We start from the raw sequence: 20,572 nt of genomic DNA, 5'->3' as shown, positions 1-20,572 counted from the left end.
TATGCGTCGAAATTCTTTTTTTTCCCTGTACAAGGTACATTTTACCATAATTTTAACCATGATAATGGTGCATGTTTAGAAGCATTCTTAATTCTATAAGCATTAAAATTATACGCTGACGCTTTTAACTGATTTTATCAAAAAAAAATCTTTCCCCCTTTCTCTCCAAAACTCTTCATAAGCAAATTTACATAATTTATACTCGTTATATAATTCACGCTTTTTCCAGTCCTGAAGATGTGTGAACTTACTACATTGCCCTTAATAACTCTAAAATTTTCCCAATTCAACTTTATGACATCTTTAAATCACCTAGAATTGAAGTCAGTTTGATTCATGTTATCCACATATTGCAAATATTTTTTCGGGTTAACCAATAATTATCCTGGTTTATTTATTAAGGGTTGTTTTAGTCACCTTCAAGTTTAGTTTAGCCATGATTGATGACAACAGTACATAATTTACATAAACGCAAGTCTTCTTATTGGTGAACTTGATGTTAATAAATGTTAGTGCCCGTGGATAAAATACCAGACGGTGGGCGTGTTTCCTTGAGAGTCCCTCTAGATCTGCATATCCATCTTAATTTACTCTTAATAGAATTCTTTCAGAAAGTGAAAAATCGAACCCAATACGGATCGGCAACTCAAAGGTTGAAAAAAATGGAATTCCGGAGCTTCGCAATGCCGTCGCATTGTTCTTGGTCGATTAAGTGCCCATCTTTAAACAATGTTATCTAATTACAATCGGCTCGAAAACCTTGAAACGCGTAGATGGTCGTATTAAAAATCCTCTTATAAGTAAATTGTCTTGCTTATAAGAAGATTCAAATTCCTCGGGCATTTAGATGGCGACTGTTGATGCTGGTACGGGCAGTGGCTTTATTACTCATCCATAAACATAAGGTAAATATCGTTTATGTGCGCTTAAAGCGCTATAACAAAACTCCTTACCTGCCATCAGGATTCGTCACATTTTTTATGTAAATGTAGCCCGGCCCAAACTGCCCAAAATCCCACTTACAAGGAACCCTCATTACTGAGGCTATTAAAAAGACCATTCTAAACTGGATGGGCCCCTGCCGGTTTTTTGCAAATAATAGGTTATTAGTGGCCATGTCCTGCAACATACGTCTGATAAGATTTATATCTGCTTGTTTTTTAACCTTTTTGTACGTTGCAATTTCACTGTTAAACAAAGCGCTTTGTCTTTTTAGGCGAGCACAGATTACAAAAACAGAAGACGTCTGTCGACCCCTAGTCCCGTCAGAGATGTCCCAAAAAGGTCCGAATCAACTCACGGCAGCTGGTTTAAATCGCTTGATCGTCTTACCAAGAAGAGATCAGAGAAACGCCACAAAGATGGGAATATCACGAGCACTGAAGATGAGATTACTGTGGGCACTCGATCGAAATTGTCTTCATCCGCGAGCAATCTCCGCTTCTTCGGGGACACTGATCAGGAGTCCAATGGGGACAGTGTTAGAGGGATTACGGGTCCAAAAAAAAGGCCTGGTTTGAGAAGTCAGTCCACTAGAGATTTACACAATATCGCCGAAGAGAAAAGGAAGGTTACTTCTGGTTTGGGGAGGAAAGCTGAGCATAAGTCGCTGAACAATATCTCAGAAACTCACCGGTAAGACGAAAGCACCCTGATTATCACCGAAATTATTATCTCGATGGTATTGATCAATATCCGCTGATTTTCACCCTAACGGATTGATCTTCAATGGTAGCGAGCTAATTATTTTGGTTTAAAATCAGCTGACATGGATGAACCCGATCTGGATTTCTAGTTCCGAACCCTCACAGACTTCCCTCTCCCAAATGTTTTATTCGATTTTCCTCTCCTAAAAGCGACCTCAAAGGAAGCAGAACCAATCTGAAGCCTCCGATATCTCCGAACAGCCGATACAACCACGAGGCCAAACACCGAGACGACAGACGAAGACGCAACAAACGTCCCGATCTTAGTTCAGTGGAGAGTTCTACAGAAGGCGACAGCAGCCAACAGTCTCAAAGAAGCATCGTTTATCTACATGCTGCTACAGGTCTGTATCACATATATCGCGTTATGTTCGAACTTATGCTCGTGCTGCCCTCGACTGTTCAACCTACCAGGTATGTCATACTAACCGACACCTATTAGTTTTCTTTATGATCAAATGCGAATTCAGCGAGCTATTTGTGGCCTCGTTTCCAGATCTTTAGGTTTCATTTCTGTTCTATGGTATAAATCATATCTTGACCTATTGAGCATTCGCACTTCCCCAAGAAATTCTCCATTAATTCCTCGTTCTCTAGACAGACTCTATTTCCGTCCGAACCCAGTGGCATGAGTTGAATTTTTCTGTTTCGTGTCGATTTCGAAATGCAGCAAAATTGGGAGAATCGGAATCCAATTGGAATCTTTCAGAACGAAGCAGTTTGACCAGCACTTCAGAAACGGAGATGTGCCTAGATCTTTCGAAAAGATTTTTCCTAGTCTTATAGACCTATAGAAAATAAGGCGTTAATTGGATTAGAATGGAACTACTGGCAATGACATTACAAAAATGGATGATTTAACGCAATAGCGTGAAAGTTAAATAAATGATAGTTATTTATGTAATAAGTACGTAATTTTAAGAGTTTACGGCTTATGTGCGAGTCCATAAATGGACGAGTCGAGTAAAACACTATTACGTACGCATTACATGCAGCGTTTTATGTTAGATTTCATGTTAATTTGTTCCACGCACGCATACAGCTCCTTCACCTGTAAAAATAAATTTACGTCGTAAAGTCAATATTCAGTCATTGCCAGTTCCATAGAAAAACACACACCTTACCTGCTTTATTTTACTCGGCTTATAAATCCGCTTGCTGTACCACCACCATAATAATAATGAGTCGGCTTATGGTGTCCAACAGCATCATAAAGAGATCTTTATTGATTTCAAATCGGACATAAAACATATCATAACATTACTGTAGTGCAGTAATAGAGCTATTTATTAAAACGTCTTCTTAGATTTTAAATTCACTAAACAACCTTTCAGACTTAGTGACCGGAGTAAATTATTTTTTCTGTACAACTAGGACTCGGATCCGGAAAATGGATATCAATTTCCATCCTGAGCTGGTGCAGAATAACTTCCTTAACGATGTACTACTACGCTCTTATATTTAAATTCGTTTTTTCCAGTTGGAGATATTCCCGGACCAGAGTATCTCCGTACTAGCTCTCGCGCCATATCCAGAGAAGACCTGACCTCTAATGGATCAAGCTTGATTCAACCTCAAGTGAAAACATTGAGCAGATCGTTTTCGGTGTTGGCACCGTGGAAGCCTCGCAATCAACGAGACGCTTTAGATATTGACTACACCCAGTACAACAAGGGATCGAAAAACGGCAAATACGAGCAAAGAACATCCAGGAATACGTCAAGTCGTAACGAGAGCTCCACGCTGAAAAGGAAGGCTCAGGAGAGCAGGAGGAACAACTATCAGCAGTCATTGAATAGAAAGTCCAGGAGTAAGGAGAATTTAGCTAGACAGTCTAAAGAAGAAGTTTCACGAGGTATGTGGGACATACCTACATAGTGTATTGCACAACTAATGTCCAAAAAGCACTTTTCACACTACTTATTCACCCAACAAATGCCGAAAGTAGAGGTTCCATTTTTTCAGTTGAGATTGCAAAGATTCTTTCCGTATGTGTTGAGTGATAAGGTCTTCTCTAATATTGAGATTTGGAGACCGCTTTATATTATTACTTAGTTGTTTACATTCTTTTTTATTTTATTATTATTTATTCTCCAAAAATCTACTTTCCGATTTTTATTTTATTTAGTCTTATTTTGGCACTTTAACTTCTATACTATAGCGACAATATCTTTGACAGTAAAGCATATTCTCTATTTTCTCTATTTAATTCGTCCAGGTTCAACGTCGACTCTCTTCAAGAAAAAAGACAAATTGCCACGTGAAAATTCGAGGTACTTAAACCAAAAAGAAGAGCGACGAATGCCGACTAAAAGCCACTCGGTGGAGTCCATCGCTAGGAAATCACGAAACGAAGGAAGAGACGTCTCTAGATCGGTTTCGATGCCGCGAGACACTGAAAAAACCGCTGGATGGTTTAAAAAATCAAAAAAGTAGAATTTTATCTTCTGTGATAATTCCATAGTAAGCCATAACACCTACCGTCCATTAATATTAAAAATTGCATTTGTGTGTCTTAAAAGTGCCATTACTCTGCTAATAAGATCGACACAAGCCGTTTCGTTACATCTCCCGAGTTTAGCTCTAAAGTTAAATTCTAAAGAGATTTCTAACAATACATTTTTTTTCATAGAATTTGTGCCTTATATCCTAGAACTATGTAAAAACAGCAATTTTGTTTCTTTTTCGTTATGCCTGAGGTCCTAGTGAAAAGGAAATTGAATTCGTTTAGATTTAAGGAACGTTTACCTCTAACTTTCTATTTTTTAAGATTAATTTCAGGATAATACAATTTAAACCACGGTGCTATATTACACTACATTTTGACTTTCCAAGTAGAATTGTATGTAAATAACATTTTTGTTTAATAGACGTAAGCGGATTTAAATAACGAACTGACCATTGTTATGTTACCCAATTCTACCTGCATACGTAAGATAAGGTGTATTAAAAACTTAATGGTTAGTTGTTACATACTGTTTACATTGCTGTAATTTTTATAACTAAATAAAGGTTAATAACTAATAAATGTTTCTATTTTTATTTATTTATTCTTTTTGATTACAACACTGCAATTCCCAATTATTTACATAATCGCAGCCGACTTCTTAAAGTATCCCAAGATAACAAGAAAAGACAACAAAATTAAAAAATAACGATATTATATTAAAAAAACAGAGGAAACAAATAAATTACCACCCTCAACGTACTTCTTGTCACGCTCAGCTAAATAGGAATAACACACCTGACAAGATAAGGCAATATTCTTCATAAAATACAGATAAGTAAAATGCGAATAAAATAGCATATACAGGGTGTCTTTAATGGATCTGTACAAAACTCTAACGCTGATTTCTGAGGTTGATACTCGAGGATTTAACGAACCTTGCCTTAGTCTAAAAGTTGACGATCTCAAGATTCTGTTGTAGAATATTGTAAAGATCATTAAATGGCATCCTATAGTTTGAAATAACTCATATGCAAGCCAATATTAAACTCAACTTTGGAGTAATGTCATCGTCAGAGCTCTTCTTTCTATTTCTATGCTCCTCTCTAGAATTTTCAAGCTACTTGAATATACTGTCTGGTACTATTCCAACAACTAATCACTGTTTCATGAATTTATCCAATTCTTGTTTCTAACTAAAATAAAACTTTTGAGTAGTAACTTTCGAATTTTTATGGAAGTTGATTTTTTGCTAACATGCAATTGATGCAAATTGGTAAAATTAAGTACATTCTCAAAAAAAAACATCACAACCTAAAACAATTAATCAATCCTCTCCATCTAAAAAACGGTTCTGTGAAGATTTAAACTCCAACACTCTAACTTCGGCTTCTAAAACATCATTTTCCACGTAAATGGCAATTTTAAAATAAGGAAGGGGACGCTCTTTCGACAATTTGACTATAAGCTCCGCTGTATTTCCTGGATATAATTCACCCACGCTCGGTCTTATGTGCAACCCCGTACTGGGGCTACAAGTGACCTCAAAGTGCAGTTTTTTGGCTGATTCCGAAATAAGAAAAATGCAGTCCTGAATCTTACTGGGCCGATATAAGACTAGTGAAGGGGGTTCCAGGTGACAAGACTTATGTGCAACACTAGCGTCCCCTATCATTGTAAATTCCTGGCATAAAGATTGATAAATTACAGAATCTTCCGGACATTCACCTACAAGGGTTTGGTTCGGATCTTCCTCTATTGTAATAGCCATCTCCTCCCGACTCAATGTCTCTAAAATCTCAGTAACTGCGGCAGCACTTTCTTTAAATTTAGTCGCATCAGCAGGAAACAATTCTCCCCCAATTTTTCCCGCAAGCGCTTTTGTCAATTCGTCTACAGCAATATTTTTTTCGCCACATTTCCTATTTAAGCGCCTTAATCTTGCGCGATTAATCTCAGCTCCAGACACAATTTCAAGCTTAGCGATATCAACAACAGGTAGGACGTGTAAGTTCTGTTTTAGGATTCTGCAATCTTTTGCGGTTAACATGTAAGTCACCTTGACTCTTCTCTCCGCATTAGGGAGTAACACAAATAAACTTGGTTCCACCTTTAGGTTGGTGAAAGTGACCATGTGCTTGGGCACCACCTTCACATATGTGAATGAAGGGATATTGCCGACGTTTTTGACTATGAAGAACTGTTCCATTACAACTCTGTTGTCCATTTTGCCAAGAGACATCCAGTACTTTCCTAGAAGGAGACAAAATTTTCTCCAATATGCTCTGTAGGTTTGAAAGGAACTATTCATTTTTAACGTTCTCCTTTTTTCGAGAATATTAGATTGAGGTATAATAGCAAACTACATATTTTCAGTTAAAAGAACTGAGAATAAAAAGGTCCCTAGAAACGAAAGCTCTAAAAAGCTGTTCATGATGGTATAATTCCACAGAGACCAAATTACTAATTAACTTGCCCTATATGTATGTGAACTGTTATTCCCCCCCAAAAAATAAAGAAAATGCATCTTTTAAAATTCATGGGAAGAGAAATCTGGTATTAAAATACCTTTTCAATTGGAAAATAACCACATTGATTTCACCCAAAAAAAAAAAAAAACTACCAAATGTTAAGAGCCATCATTGAATTTTCGAAATACATACCTGTATTATCTCTACTGACATTCTTATATTCGTTAGTAGTGAACCCTCCATATCCCCAAAGCCTGACGCACTGCTTCTTGGTCTGTTTCAAATTGGGGTCTAGAGGAGAGAAAATCAATTCGTCTATAGCCGCGCCCACTTTCGTTGGCATAAATGAGACCATTAAGGGTCTGGACTCGTTTCCGTGAAGAACAAATTTGCAGGCACTGAGATGGTCCGAATCTGCTCTATTGTCCTTTTTTAATTTAAAGTCATACGACGACACTGTGCATTGCAATCTCAGGGTTTTCGATGTTTTATTGCGTAGCATAAAGTACTTCGTGACGGATCTTAAAAATAAGAGAAAACATACGCAATTATTTACATTTATTACGTAAAAGTGTTCATTTTCTAGGAACATTATTATTGGTCGATATAAACGAACCCTAGAGTGATTTTGTATAATAAACCCCCAATTACCTGTCGATTTTAATACAGCCCCAAACGAGTTCATTAACAGTACTCTCAATGGGTAATTTCCCATTCGGTAAGCTGGTCAACGAACTAGAACTTCTCGAAGGCGGGGTGACCGACTCATCATCGATCACTCGTTGCTCAAAAGTTGTTGCTACTTTGTCCAAAATTGACCTGCTTTTAGTTGTAATTTGGGGTTTCACATTCTCTTTATTTGCATTTGCGGCCACTACAAATGACTCCTTTGAGGAACTAAATATACAGGGGTACAAGAAAAGTATGGAAACGCTCAATTATCTCGAGAACTATTAGAATAATTTGAACCATAAAAATTTGAAGTCATAAACTATTAGATAAATCAAAATTTAGAATTCGCCGATTGTACCGGTGATGTTGTCAGGTGTTTCATTTTTAATTGGACCAATTTTCTTCTCATATTTTTGGATTCTTCATGTTTTATCATAATTCCCAAATTTTGTCCAAATTGTTGGAATATGTATATCCCGAGACGACAGTTGTGCGTTTCTATTCTTTTTTTGGATACCCTGTATGTATACTCATCCAATTACGAACCTCTAACTGCTTCATTGTCCGAAAATGAGCTGGTATATGACGTATCCCGACTAACTGGCAAACTGTATAACATCTCACTAGACTCCCGTTGTTCATTCAAGTTCTTCGATTCAGGTTTTCTAGTCTGCTTAAGCAGATAATCCATAACAGTCGAAGGCCTATTTGCGGCTTCCGATATCAATTGTTGAATGGCACTGATACTTAAACTTGTAGTAGATAGCTGACTGTCATTTTCCACAACAGAACAATTTTCAGACTGATTTGAAAAGGAAGATGTATCAACTAAGGCTATAGGCTCTGAATTAGGACTATGTGCTTGCAAAACGGATATACCGTTCGATTTTTGCTGGAAAAATTCTCCTATTGAAAGTGAAGGTGTGTCTTCATTGTCGCAAAATGAAATTAAAGTTTGAGGTGGTGGAAAGTCGTGCTTACGCCTCCATGACACCTCGTCGGCAAGTAATTTGCGTTCTGCTTTATCACCAGGGATAAAGGAACCAGTATCTACACTTAAGCACTGGGACATAGCTAGAAAATTATTTTAATTTATCAGAAAATGACTTATTGAAACAAAGAAGAGGGATTAAGAATCTTCCTCAAGAACATTCTAAAAATCTCATAAATTAATGCTTACATTCAGAATTCTGTTTAAACTCCTCAAATGCTTTGTCTGTGCTAACACCAGTATCCAACATATCCTTGAATTTTAAAAATATCGAATCCCGGGGAGTCCCCACTTCTCCTTCTATATCTGATGGTCTTGGAGTGGAAGTATTTCTTGGTGTTTGAATCAGATCACTATCATTTACAGTACTTTCGCTGGGAAGATGATCTAAATTACTCTCACTTTTCGTCTGTCCCAAATCAGGGCGAAGGAATCTGGACGGAATACCTGAAACTCCAGAGGCTCGCTCCAGGGTTTCATTAACCAATTGCCTTTGATGTTTCAAGACTTCTTCAACGATTTCACTGCCCTCTGCAATGCTACCGTCGACAATGTTGGACAGGTCCACGTTGTTTAAGGATAAAATACCAAGGGAGCTCTCTGAATTAGATGTGGAAAGGTCAAAGTTCTTTCGTTTATGAACTTTATTTTTGTCTACTGTTGATGTTGTTATTGAAGTAGGGACTACATTCTTGGGAGTGGCCGGTTCAGTGCTTCGGACTTTATTCATTGCAAGCTAGAAAATAAGAATGTAAGATTTAATTCTTTTGAAGAATGCAAATCGACCTATTCATAAGTTTAACATTAATATGTCTAATGGGCGAGAACTTTTTATTTTACACATATTTTAATGACAAACCACTAATAAATAAAACTACAAATTCAAATTTCTGGAAATTATCATCCAATGGCTCTCTACAAATCTTCACTCTCCAGGTTTGTATTCTTTACACCCAAGCTCACTTAAATTGGATATTTTGAAGATATGATTGGGAAGATATATTGCTAAAGAAAGGGTTTTAATGCTTATAAAATTTCACTGGCATACAATTCGCAGTTTATTACAACAAAGAAAGACGAATGGAAAAAGTTAGCAAAAGGGAAATACTTCCTACCACAGTACTGACTTCCCTAGTCCCTACTGATATTCTTTGGAATTTGAACTTTGCATAAATTAAATATAAATTAATTTTGAAGAGTACTTACTTATGAGGTTTTAGTGGTTAAAATAAATACGAATTTCCTCACTCTCAATATTTTAAAAATTAAAATTTAATATACTTTTTAAATCAAAATTAACGGAAATTCGGTTTTGAAAATCAGCTGTATATCAAATCATTCACTTCACAGAGGTAACGTTCAGTCAAGCTTTTTTGTTCTTATACTTGACAGTTTGACTTGAAGTAATGAAGAGTGTATTCAGTATCATAGAGCGGAATCGATATCCTTGAAAAATTTAATTACAAGATCTCAGAGGTATCTTTAGACTGTTCCTCGTCTATCGCGTAAGAAGTGTTTTTTAACACGTTGAATGTCCCGGAACATTAATGAAAACAACATTACCCTAAGGGAACATGTGAAATGACGGTATATCCAAAGACATGAAATATAGAACACGTGGGAGAGGTGGTTTTGGATGGTGATTGGTCACAAAATTTCATTAGGGAATTTTATTGGACAAAAATCTTGGACACACCGATGCGTGTTTTCTGAACGGGCACAACAAGTAGACGTCAATGTTAACGTCAGCGGTTAGGCAGTTGCAGAGTTTGTGGTTGTTTATTTTCATTTACAAATTACAATTTTCAATTTCTACTTTAGTTTTTATTTTAGTTATTGACAAATAGAGCGAAAAATAAAATATAAAATTCCAAAAATATCGGAGACATTTTTTAAATCTTTATCACTTCCCATTTATCTTATCATCACAAAACCATTCATCACCACGCTCGTTCCCCCCCAAGCTCATGTCATTTGGAACCCTTTGAAACCATTTTCTCCAGGTTTTCTTAAAATATAAACTCCATGGATCACATTTTTTGTGTTACAAGGAGGAGCCTTAGGGGAAGAAATTTCCTTAAGTTGCAAAATTACAGCAGGTATGTTTTTCCCCTTTTTTGGATATGAAACATGGTCTGTTTTGAGTAACCGGCTGAGTTTCTATAGGAAATCTTAGAACCTACAGGAATTTGAGAAAAATTACTATCAATATTTTTTTAGAAAACAACTTTAGTGGACCACTTAAAATTTTTAATCTTGCTTTTAAAGCAAAAGATCAATTTTGACCTTTTTCAATAAACCCTCTTTATTTAGTTATGTCAGTTATATAAATATAATTTTTACAATATTGCATAATTTTGTTTCACCATACAATTTAATGATAGTAAGGATAATTTAAAAATTAATCAGGTTTACAGTTATAACAAAGTCATATTTTTTAAAATATAACTCATAGTTGATTTAGGCATGGCATGGACTGATAATCCCACCTCAAAATTGATCAACAGTTTGTTTTGTATTGCAATTTGTCACCTCCCAAAGTAAACACTTACAACAGCAAGTTCAAATAGAGCTGGAAATATTTGTAGTAGTGTAATATCATAATTAGCATAGTAAAATGAATACTTTTTTGATAGGGCTATATTTTCTGAAAAGATCTTAAGAGATTGTGGTGGGTGTCATGATGTCAACATACAGAGTTATCCTTTTCCAATTCCTTTTTGTTTTTTATGTTTTTAATTTGAAACTTTAATTAGATGTTTTATTTCAGGATCGATAAATCGATATTATGTACCATTTCATGTACCAATGTAATTGCCTTCAGCACCCAAAGTAATCTAGAAGAAAATACATCAGTATACTTCAGTTCCTATGTGTATGTAGCTGACCTAAATACTCCTTGGCAAATTCATAAGTAAGTGACTTTGAATCATTGCATTGAAAAGTGAATACGTAAAATTTTATTTTAAAAGAAATTGTAATATAATCATTTAATTTCAATTTTAGAATATTGTGCAATGCTTCTCCAGTAACATTACTAGAATGGGATTTTACTGGGAAGTTTTTATTAATAGGAGATGAAAATGGCATTGTTCGTATTTATAATACTCCAGAGCATTTATTGAATGAATGGAGTTTACATTTGGAGGTCTCTTTAGATGGCGAGCATATTTTAGTGGGAGCCTTTTTCCATCCTGGTAAAAAAGTAAGTGAAGCTTTAGTTTTGCACTTAATTGCTTTTTAGGTTTAATGATTTTTTCAGCCAACTAGAAGAAACTTTCATAGACACATCATGTTGATCAACATTAGCATTATCAAACTATTTTACTTACATACACACTGAATTAAATTTTAGATATGTTTGAACACGGAGAAGAAAGACAGTCCATGTTATTTCGACAAATTCTCACACTTTAAATTTACTCCTTCGGTAAAACAGTTTGGAGGCCGGCCATCCAATGGGGCAATAGTGCTAACTGCCACTGGTATGCTAGCTGCTATACTGTTACCACAAAATTCAAGCCAAACACCTATGGTCATGGCCACAGAAAGTTTAGGTCCTACAAGGCAATTTATCAAAACTGCAGATATTTCTTATGGAAAAAGTAAGTATATTTTTTACTTCAAATTACTTCTAAAAGGTAACCTTTTTTGAAATAAGTTATAATTCGCTGGAGTTATTTAGAAAGGCAATTCAGTATGTTATAATTGTTAATCACAGAATTTTTTACTTACATAGATGGACATTTTTTGGTAGCAGTCAGCACTGGAGACCCTTCTCTTCCTATCCGTGGTTACCAAGTGTCAGTAAAGAAGGTTGAAGAAAAATGCGTTATCACAAGTCAATGTTTGTTAAATTTTTTCCTGTTCCAAGCACCAAAGGAAGCATTAAGTGAGTTGTTTTGCAATTTTAAACATAATTGCATAAAATGACCTTTTTGCATCTTTATAGAGCAAGTGGTTAAAGATAAGAATTGTACAATTAGCCATATCAAATGGCTAATGCGGGAAGATGCAGACTCTCTGGTTGTGGCCACAAATAATGACAGCCAAAGTTGTCTTCAAGTTTGGGAGTTCCAAACCAAAGCTTTTCCAGTGCATAAAGCTTTTGTGAATTCTGACACTTCACAAGTTTTTACTACAATGGTGAGTGATTTCCCCTATTGTCAGTTTAATTCGTTTCTATGTAGTCTTAATTTGCGTCATCTATATAGGCATAATTTGCAAATCCAAAAATGGAAATTTTACAGAACAAACTAACCATTTTATTTTAAAAAGACGTTACACTAGCTGAAATACAAGTTAACTATTAAATGATTATTTGTGTTGTATAATAAGTAATTTGTATAATTAAATTGTTTTCGGCGTTGTTTTCATACCATCAAAACATATTTTTGAAGATGTACTGGATTTACAAATTAACCCTATAATATTATGATGGAGTCTTATTTCATTTAACTTCAGCATTGGCAATATCAAGGACATTTTCAATACAGCAACAAAGTGACAGCGATTGAAGTCTGCAAACAAAATTTAGTACACAATGCCTCTAGTGCATTTGTTGTCGTAACTTTTGCCGACAACACGGTGCATTGTCTCTATCGAGATACCTTGAAACCCATCGCCAGCACTTCTCTAGCTACTCCTAAGTATCATGAAGAACCTTTGAGTAAGTCTCCCAAGTTGTGTACCAAAATAGCGAGTATCGCCCTTTCTTGGCTTGGCAACGTTTTACTCATAATGGACACAGATGACAATTTGCATTTGTTTAAGCTACCTCCGCAGATTGAAAGTGCCGCCCTTAGTGTTCCCTACTGCACCACTGTGTTAGAAGTGAGTCTTCTGAGGTAGTTTTGATTAACGGAAATTTCTTTTTTCAATGTGTTTTAGTATTGCCTGATTGGAGGTTTTGATTGGTTGGATGTTATGTTAGTATTGAGGCCAAATATGATCGAAGCGGTTTGTGATAGATTGACAGAAAGTTTTAATCGTCAGCCAGGATTTGTCCAGCAGTTTTTCTACGTTCAATTGTTGTGTATGAAAACGTCATTATATAGGTAGGTAATTACTCAGTTTGGGTTGGTTTAGAGTAATGAGAATAGGTAAGAAACGCTAACAAGAACTGTGATCCTCAAGCGTGAATAAAAATAATGTTTTGATCGATATTACAGAGAGGCACTTTTTATGATTTGTATGCACTTTCAGACTAAGCGCTAACGGACAGTCTAAGGCCAACGATCTTTCCAGTTATTTGATGTTGCACAGTATTTCACGAGCCTTCAAGAGTCTCCTACGGCCAAGTGAAATGAGCAGTCACGACAAAAGTCCAGCCGACTCTCTATCCAGTGAGTGGATTTTTTTGTCATAGTGAATGTTGTATATTTTTATTTTCATCCTCAGCTGAAGCGGAAGGTCAAACGGACGTCGATAAGGTCCTAATGCATCTAGAAGCAAAGGAGTTTACAGTAGAACCATCGACACTACAGAGTCTGCAACAGCTCATTCAATGGGTGGCCGATTTGGCCTTAAATTTGCTAGTCAAAGTTCCTGATAGCCGACCAACCATTGGCAAGAGCTACGAGTTGATTAAAGACGTGAAAGCCTTAAATATGCTTAGAGAGATGTTGGTTCTTATTAGGATCTGGGGTTTGCTGAGGCCTGCCTGTTTGCCAGTATTCATTAGGTCCGATGCCAATATGGATATTTTGGCATTATTGTTCAGGTACAATTTTGATTATTTATATTAGCAAGTGGCCATGTAACATATGTTTAATTTAAAACTACTTCTAGTTAGCGTTTGAAATTCCCTGTAGATCTGGGATTAATTCGATCCACATACCTCTTAGTTTGTAATATTGCGCAGTGCCTATTTAGGACAAAGAATTTGCCTCGAAGCAAAAAAATGTACTACAACGTCTCCTTTGATTTCAGGTTACTCAGTCGATTAGTGCAGAATGTAAACGAACCTGATGAGGCACTGATTGGTAAGTTTAAAAATAATTTCAGATTCACTCACGGAGTACTGGTATTAATAGTTTTTTTTTTTTAATTTGTCTGAGTGATCCTATAGTATAAATTATTTCAGATGATTGTTGTCTTCTTCCTAGCCAAGTGCAGATTCAACCAATGCAATCTTCTAATATGAGAACAGCCCTAGCTTCACCTCAATTGGCACAACTTATTTTGCCAATTCAGGTTGGTAAATTGACAGGTCATGCTATCCTTTATAAGAAATGTAGCCCATATTTTCCCAACCAAACTCTCTTCTAAAATCCATTGTCTAAAAGTTCTGAATTCTTTCAATCGTAGCGTTTTCTATATACGTTTCTACTCCATTGACAAATTAACGCTATTTTAAATGAAAATAACTAATCATCCGAGCTAAATTATCTTCTGAAATCCATGGTCCAAGATTCCAAGAGCTTTCGGGCGTAAGTTTTTAATCCCATTTCTTTCGTTTGGATTACTACCTCTCCTTTGATCTCCAGTATACAATTTTAAATAATTTTAATGAACGTGCATTTCAGCTTGAATATAACACTGAGCCGGAATGTTTAACGAACTCAAGCGATCCTTCAACCATCCAAACTGTAGATTCAATACGACATTTATATTTGGGTAAACTTCCCAGGGTTGTAAAACAATGCGTACGTTGTGGGATTTCCGCGAGTACAACCCCTATAACTAGGACAGCCGCGATTAGGGCTTGGGATCAACGTTGGCTCAGATTTTGCCAGTAAGTAAAATGATTTGATGGGAATTAGAAAGAAATAATCTTTATATATGTATGTTATTCCGATTTGGTCAAATATCCTAATTCAACAAATCAAATATGCCATTATTTATACAGGGGAAGATAACTGCTTCCATATCTAAATTGGAATAATTTATGATTTTTTTCCCAAAAATTATCTGCTCTGTCTTTATTTGCAGATGTGGAGGAGGTTGGAAAATACAGATTTATTCCTAATCCAATACCACTTAAACGAAGCACAAACATTTGGATGAATGTAGAATCTGGTATAAATTATATTTAATTTTAACCTTTTGCTCATTTTTATAAAAAATGTATTCATAGATTGTGTCAATATTAATTTATATTTGTACATACATGTTAATTCGGGTTTAAAAATGTGAATAAATTTAACCATATTTTTATCAGTTTCATAATTTCTTCTTTAACCATGCAAATACCTGGTTTACTCGACTGAATTAGACTCAAAGCGTGTCAGCTTTCCATCCTTTGTTTCGCGTTCAATTTTAGTTAAAACACTCAAGATGCAACTAAGACTATGCACGCACAGTTCTCCTGAGTCTTTGCGCATAATGGACTTGCACTTTTCTAGTTGCTGTAATTCCGATTTACTATAATAATCTTCTAGGAAAGCCTCAATGTTGTGGTACAGTATGGTCTTCCCGTCCTCAGAGAGATAGCCTTGTTTCTTGTAACTGCACACCAAATATTGCTGGTATTTTCGGTCGTCTATGGGAAGAATTGCCGATTTCATTGCATGTTCTATAATGGTGCGGTTAATTTGTATTTCGTCGATGCACGTTAAAGCGATTTTCAGTAGTTCATCTTCTGATAGCTTTTGGTACACGGATTCGACTTTAACTGGTGTAAGCTGCAAAATATGCAAGGCCATAGTAATCTGAATGCTCGATATTTTAAAAAGCGAATGTTAAATTAGAATAAAGTTGCAGATTTTCGAATCTTAATATGCCATTGATAATGTTATTCATTAAATTGTTTGTATTTTTTTATAAAAAGACCGCTTACTGCGTTCACATAAGTTCAAACTGTCATATTCATGCTCTAAAGACTCTTTTTGGCACTATTTCATAAATATCTAATATAACAATTAACTTTAAAGACATAAATTCGATGAACTACTTAAGAAATACCTAGAAGTTCCTTACCTGCGCGACATGGAATAAGTAGAAACTGAAGCACAAAATCACTATTACTGTTTGATTCTTCATATTTGAGAAAATTGCTGCTTTCATTGATTATCAAAATATGAATATGGGTCACTGCCGGAATGTTTATTATCAAATTAACACTATTACGTTTTCCTGACCTTTTTGCTTCTGATTATCTTAAAACACTAAACATGAAAAGTTCTTAATAAGAAGATAAATTGGTATTAAATATAATTAGCATTTATACTACATCAGTAGTATTTTTGCATTTTTTGGAGTTTTTTTACGTATAGTAATGTTTTTGTTGATTTGCCTTGAGAAGAGTAGTCTTGAAATGGTAAGAGATAAGAACATTGACGTTGTTGTGCATTTAAACAGAAACACAAGAGGATGTATGCGGGCAATTAACAGCAGAAATCAATATAAGATCCTGTGATGTAAAAGCGAGGCAATTTTTAAAATTTTGTGTTCTTTACAAAAAAAATTCATAGTAGACCTTCCAAATTTTCTTTATAAGCGCTTACTAGGAATTGCAAAGAAGTCATATGAATAAAAATTTAAAATATGGCAAAATAATGGAAAGAATTGCATTTTCCACAATTAGTCTTTTATATCCCAGCTCTTGATGACTATATATCAGTTATTCGTGATCCGTCATTAAGGACTTGGAATTCGGTATATACCAAACCTCATTGTTGTCCTATGGCTGAAAAAATTCTGTCGTAAACTCTTCTCTCTCTCTCTCTTTCGAATGTTCACTATAAAAGCGACTGTTTCAATCTTAATGAGTCATTCGTCGCCTTCGTCGGTTGAACGATCATACGAGTCCTAACAACTAAATGTTCGGACGATATACGAAATATCACAAAAAATAAGGTTACTACTATTTACTTTTTTTAATGCTTAAGTTAACTTTAAAACAATGCAAAACATTTATTAGATATAGAATCTAGATATTAAGTTTCAGTCTTTAAGAATCTTAAAAAAATATTCCAGCTCTAAAACAGTGTCCTCAGGAAGATCAGTGCAATGTACAGCATTTTTATATTTGTCACATCCAAATCTAGCCCTTAGAGTACAGGGCTTAATTTGTCTGGCAATATTCGAGTCAGAAGGGCCGCAAAATATTCTAAACTTTTTTTGAACATCTATATCAGGATTTTCTCCAGAAATCTCTAAGGCCAGACAAGGGCCGTCCACGAAGCTCAACAGAAGAGCATGATAGTCGCTCACAACACCTTTGTAGACTTCCAGAAACTCGTCCGCATTTGTGTCACTCAAATAAAACATTTGAAGTCCCGTTATCCGATAATGGGAATCGTTTATAGCAGATATAATGTGTCCCAACTTGTCTTCGAGGATTGCATGTGGCTTTATCACGCAGCAGGTGCTGTTTTGCAACATGACCGCGTTTTCCGGTACAGGGTTGGATTTATTTTTGGGGAAAAAGAAATGGGATTCCCTCATGGCGTGCTGGACGTTTGCAGAGCCGTGGAAACCGTTCAAAAGCTTGCTGTCTCCGCCGTAGAGCGCTCGTAGAGAATTGGGAGCTATTTTCCTGGCTTCAAGGGGATCATCTGGGCCTAGCACTTCAAGCCAACGTTCAACGGCATTTTCTCCCACTAGCTCAACGGCTACTATGGATCCGGAAATTAGGTGTTCCAGGATGGAAGGGAGAAACGGGTCGTCTTTGAATGGTTCGTGCAGGTCTAACACCTAAAATTGGTTGAACACATTTGAGTCTTGTCTTCTGAGCGATTAGCTAACCAGGTAGTATGAAGGTTATTTAATTCAAGTTTATACTAAAACAAAGTTCTAACTTGCATAAGCAAAAAGCAACATATATATGTATAATAAAAGAGCTTACTTCTTTTCGCGTAAGATTACACATCTTCATGTGACAAATCTGGAATCCTCGTTTTTGAATTTCTGTTATGATTTCTCCCAATTTGGGGATCAGTATCGGCTTAATAATGGCAAAAGTGTGTTCCTTAGTTTTCCCGATAATTCTTTGAGTCCTACAGTCAGCGTAGTCCGTAATTCTCACTTGACGCCCATAAATTCTGACGGTGTTGCCTGGAAAGCAGATATTAGTTTTGTGTAGTTATAAATAAATCGCAGAAATTGAAGTGGAGAGAACGTAGTGAGTAATTTAATATTTTGTTTAGAATTTTTGAGTGGCATCACAAAGTGTTAAACCAAAGAAAAAATTACCTACGAACACGTCTTTCAACTCTAAGCCCTCAATTTTGGTCCTCTTCAGATACATTCGGTTTAGGAGTTTGTCGAATAGCTCCAAAGTCTTGTCGCTGGGATAATAATTCAAGATGAATTTCTTATTATGAGATGAGTCGTAGTCGAACCATTCAGCGTGGAAGGCCAGCTTGTCGTTGTAGTCGTAATCCATTATTTAAAAATTTCTTCTCTATAAAAAGTATTTTGAACTGACAGGATTTGTAAAGGCCAATGGGGAAGTTGATTATTATTGATAAACGATTAGAAACGAAAAACCAAAAAAAGACATATCTAGAAATTCAACGTAATTTGTCGTTTCAACGCTTCGAAACATATCTAATTAAGTAGAGAAAAACCAGTAAACCTCGCAAGTTCCTGCTATCTAATTAGTTTTAAAAACGCAATAAAGGGAGTGAGTCATTTTTTTTAATGGTAACAAAATTTGAAGAATTCAGTTCCAGCCACCACTCACGTTTGGTTACATTGAGTTTTGAACTGCTTTCAAACTCAGAAACGCCCCTATTTTCAATGATTTTCAAACTACAAAATGATCATGGTTGTCCTTAGAAATGGGTTCCATGGGCCGCCGATTTATAACTTTAAGCGAAAAATCAGTCAATTTAAAAACATATTAATGGAACTCTATTTTTTCTTGTTAGTGGTTTGAAATGACCTAAAAACATATTTTTTGCATGGACTACATTCTGAGGTCAGACAGAGCATGTAGAAAACGAGATCGTGAATTAACGCTTGAAAACTGTTTAAATATGAACATATGTGCGGTTAGCAAAAAATATAATAGAAAGTTTTCGTGCTCTCTACGCTAAAACCCCTAAGCGGTAATATCGTAACGTATGAAATTAGGTGTCAAACTTTATTTTGAAAGTTCTCGAGATTTCGTAGGATGAAAACACAATATAATACATTTGTTTACTTGTTTTCAAGTTAAAACAGTAATAGATATCTACTGCTGGATAAATAACACAAAGGACGAACTTTTTAGAAGCAGCAGGGCGTAAAATAATAAGAGAGTATTTTTTTCTATTTGTATAGTACATACATGTATATTTCTATATAAATGGCCTTTTTACACTTTTGAACTAAAAAGACAACCGAGTTATGTCAAATTAAAAAAAAAAACGCTCTGTATAAAGAAAATCAAAAGGGCCATGAGATATGTTTCCACCATTCTTCCTTTCACAAAAAGTCCATCTTCATTAATAAGCGAAACACCCTGTAAGGGCAACAAGAATAGGACATCTTGTACACCACCTACTGGACTATTTTAGAACAAATTATCTTCATGTCCGATTTGATTATAAAGGGGTTCTTCACATGAATGTTCGACCCATCCCTATATGTGCTCATCCAACCATAAACTCGTTTCACGAAATCCTACATTACCCGCTTATTGTGTAAATAGTCATTATAAAGATCAGAAACAAACAACAATTAAAATTTCTAACAGCTAAACCACTTTTTTCCACAATCTTATTTTGGGGTGGTAAAGTGACCGATCGAAAGACATCTGTGGGAACATGGGTTTGTCCACATCAACATATCGTAGATACAGGTACATATGAATTCCAGTTCGGAGCTCTCCGAGGCTGGAATCATGACCAACTCTTGCCTTTTTAAATGGGCCATAAACCGAGAGCAAAATCCCAACTTAATTGTCAACGAACGACAAAGAAAATCTTCCCATATGTTCTGGAAAGGCAATGAAAAGGTTATAATCCACAAGATTTCACGATCGACGTCGCGCCAACCCCTCGCTATTCCATGTTGTGTTTGCCCGGTTTAGTTTCGGAAGGATAAGTCGTACACCAAAACGCCTTTTGCAGTATTGAATTTTTGCTCAACTCTAAGACTACAGTCTTAATTATAATTAAATAAATTTGTATTATTTCCCGAAATAAATCCGAATCTAAAACTTTCCTCAGCATTTAAAAAAAAATAAATCGAGAGTTATGTTATTTAGTGCGCAAGGTGGCTAATGGGTTGTGGCACAAACGCAACGAGCTTGGCTGAGTTTACCTCCAAACTCGGTTTGTTGTCAAAAAATCAATAAACCTAGTTTAAAAATAAATTGGTGTCGTATGAGTGCCGATAAGAAAGTTTTGAATCG

The 20,572-nt window shown here is 35.7% G+C and overlaps 6 protein-coding genes across 11 annotated transcripts in view; 3 read left to right on the top strand and 3 right to left on the bottom strand.

The window, feature by feature from the left end:
- The window catches only part of blo (bloated), a 64,013-nt gene extending 59,279 nt beyond the window's left edge, over window positions 1-4,734 (top strand). For all 4 annotated transcript variants that reach the window (XM_066393119.1, XM_066393120.1, XM_066393121.1 and 1 more), the window contains 4 exons: window positions 1,217-1,635; window positions 1,857-2,050; window positions 3,187-3,561; window positions 3,925-4,734. In XM_066393119.1, the coding sequence (XP_066249216.1) occupies window positions 1,217-1,635; window positions 1,857-2,050; window positions 3,187-3,561; window positions 3,925-4,142 (1,206 nt within the window). In that variant the 3' untranslated portion in view covers window positions 4,143-4,734. The remainder of the gene's footprint in view (window positions 1-1,216; window positions 1,636-1,856; window positions 2,051-3,186; window positions 3,562-3,924) is intronic.
- Window positions 1-20,572, top strand: part of Cdk5 (Cyclin-dependent kinase 5) — a 115,224-nt gene that overhangs the window by 62,814 nt on the left and 31,838 nt on the right. The gene's annotated exons all lie outside the window — the stretch shown is intronic.
- spd-2 (spindle defective 2) lies at window positions 4,445-9,597 on the bottom strand. Of its 3 annotated transcripts, none has more exons than XM_066393131.1 (6): window positions 9,493-9,597; window positions 8,476-9,022; window positions 7,849-8,369; window positions 7,275-7,510; window positions 6,816-7,144; window positions 4,445-6,405 (listed from the first exon to the last, which is right to left on the bottom strand). In XM_066393131.1, exons 2-6 carry the CDS (start codon window positions 9,014-9,016, stop codon window positions 5,480-5,482), a joined length of 2,553 nt encoding a protein of 850 aa, XP_066249228.1. In that variant the 5' UTR covers window positions 9,017-9,022; window positions 9,493-9,597; the 3' UTR covers window positions 4,445-5,479. The 3 variants fall into 3 exon arrangements, with proteins under 3 accessions (XP_066249228.1, XP_066249229.1, XP_066249227.1); XM_066393132.1 differs by lacking the exon at window positions 9,493-9,597 and adding an exon at window positions 9,402-9,477 and having other exon boundaries at window positions 7,275-7,497; window positions 7,842-8,369; XM_066393130.1 differs by lacking the exon at window positions 9,493-9,597 and adding an exon at window positions 9,402-9,477.
- Window positions 10,052-15,359, top strand: MED16 (mediator complex subunit 16). The gene is made up of 14 exons (XM_066393507.1): window positions 10,052-10,385; window positions 11,057-11,200; window positions 11,293-11,491; window positions 11,642-11,891; window positions 12,026-12,178; window positions 12,239-12,432; window positions 12,751-13,119; window positions 13,177-13,343; window positions 13,492-13,631; window positions 13,687-14,008; window positions 14,218-14,270; window positions 14,372-14,481; window positions 14,814-15,022; window positions 15,220-15,359. Exons 1-14 carry the CDS (start codon window positions 10,312-10,314, stop codon window positions 15,254-15,256), a joined length of 2,421 nt encoding a protein of 806 aa, XP_066249604.1. The 5' UTR covers window positions 10,052-10,311; the 3' UTR covers window positions 15,257-15,359.
- On the bottom strand, window positions 15,362-16,422 carry LOC136411096 (uncharacterized). Its single transcript, XM_066393510.1, has 2 exons — window positions 16,207-16,422; window positions 15,362-15,911 (listed from the first exon to the last, which is right to left on the bottom strand). Exons 1-2 carry the CDS (start codon window positions 16,291-16,293, stop codon window positions 15,486-15,488), a joined length of 513 nt encoding a protein of 170 aa, XP_066249607.1. The 5' UTR covers window positions 16,294-16,422; the 3' UTR covers window positions 15,362-15,485.
- Window positions 17,169-19,460, bottom strand: nmdyn-D7 (nucleoside diphosphate kinase homolog 7). The gene is made up of 4 exons (XM_066393509.1): window positions 19,379-19,460; window positions 18,424-18,634; window positions 18,077-18,285; window positions 17,169-17,925 (listed from the first exon to the last, which is right to left on the bottom strand). The coding sequence occupies exons 2-4, from the start codon at window positions 18,614-18,616 to the stop codon at window positions 17,173-17,175; spliced, it is 1,155 nt and encodes a 384-aa protein (XP_066249606.1). The 5' UTR covers window positions 18,617-18,634; window positions 19,379-19,460; the 3' UTR covers window positions 17,169-17,172.

The sequence above is a fragment of the Euwallacea similis genome, chromosome 9 (genome assembly GCF_039881205.1).
Source record: "Euwallacea similis isolate ESF13 chromosome 9, ESF131.1, whole genome shotgun sequence".
NCBI classification, from domain to species: domain Eukaryota; kingdom Metazoa; phylum Arthropoda; class Insecta; order Coleoptera; family Curculionidae; genus Euwallacea; species Euwallacea similis.
Note: the sequence above shows the minus strand (reverse complement) of the source record. Positions and strands in the feature narration are given on the sequence as shown.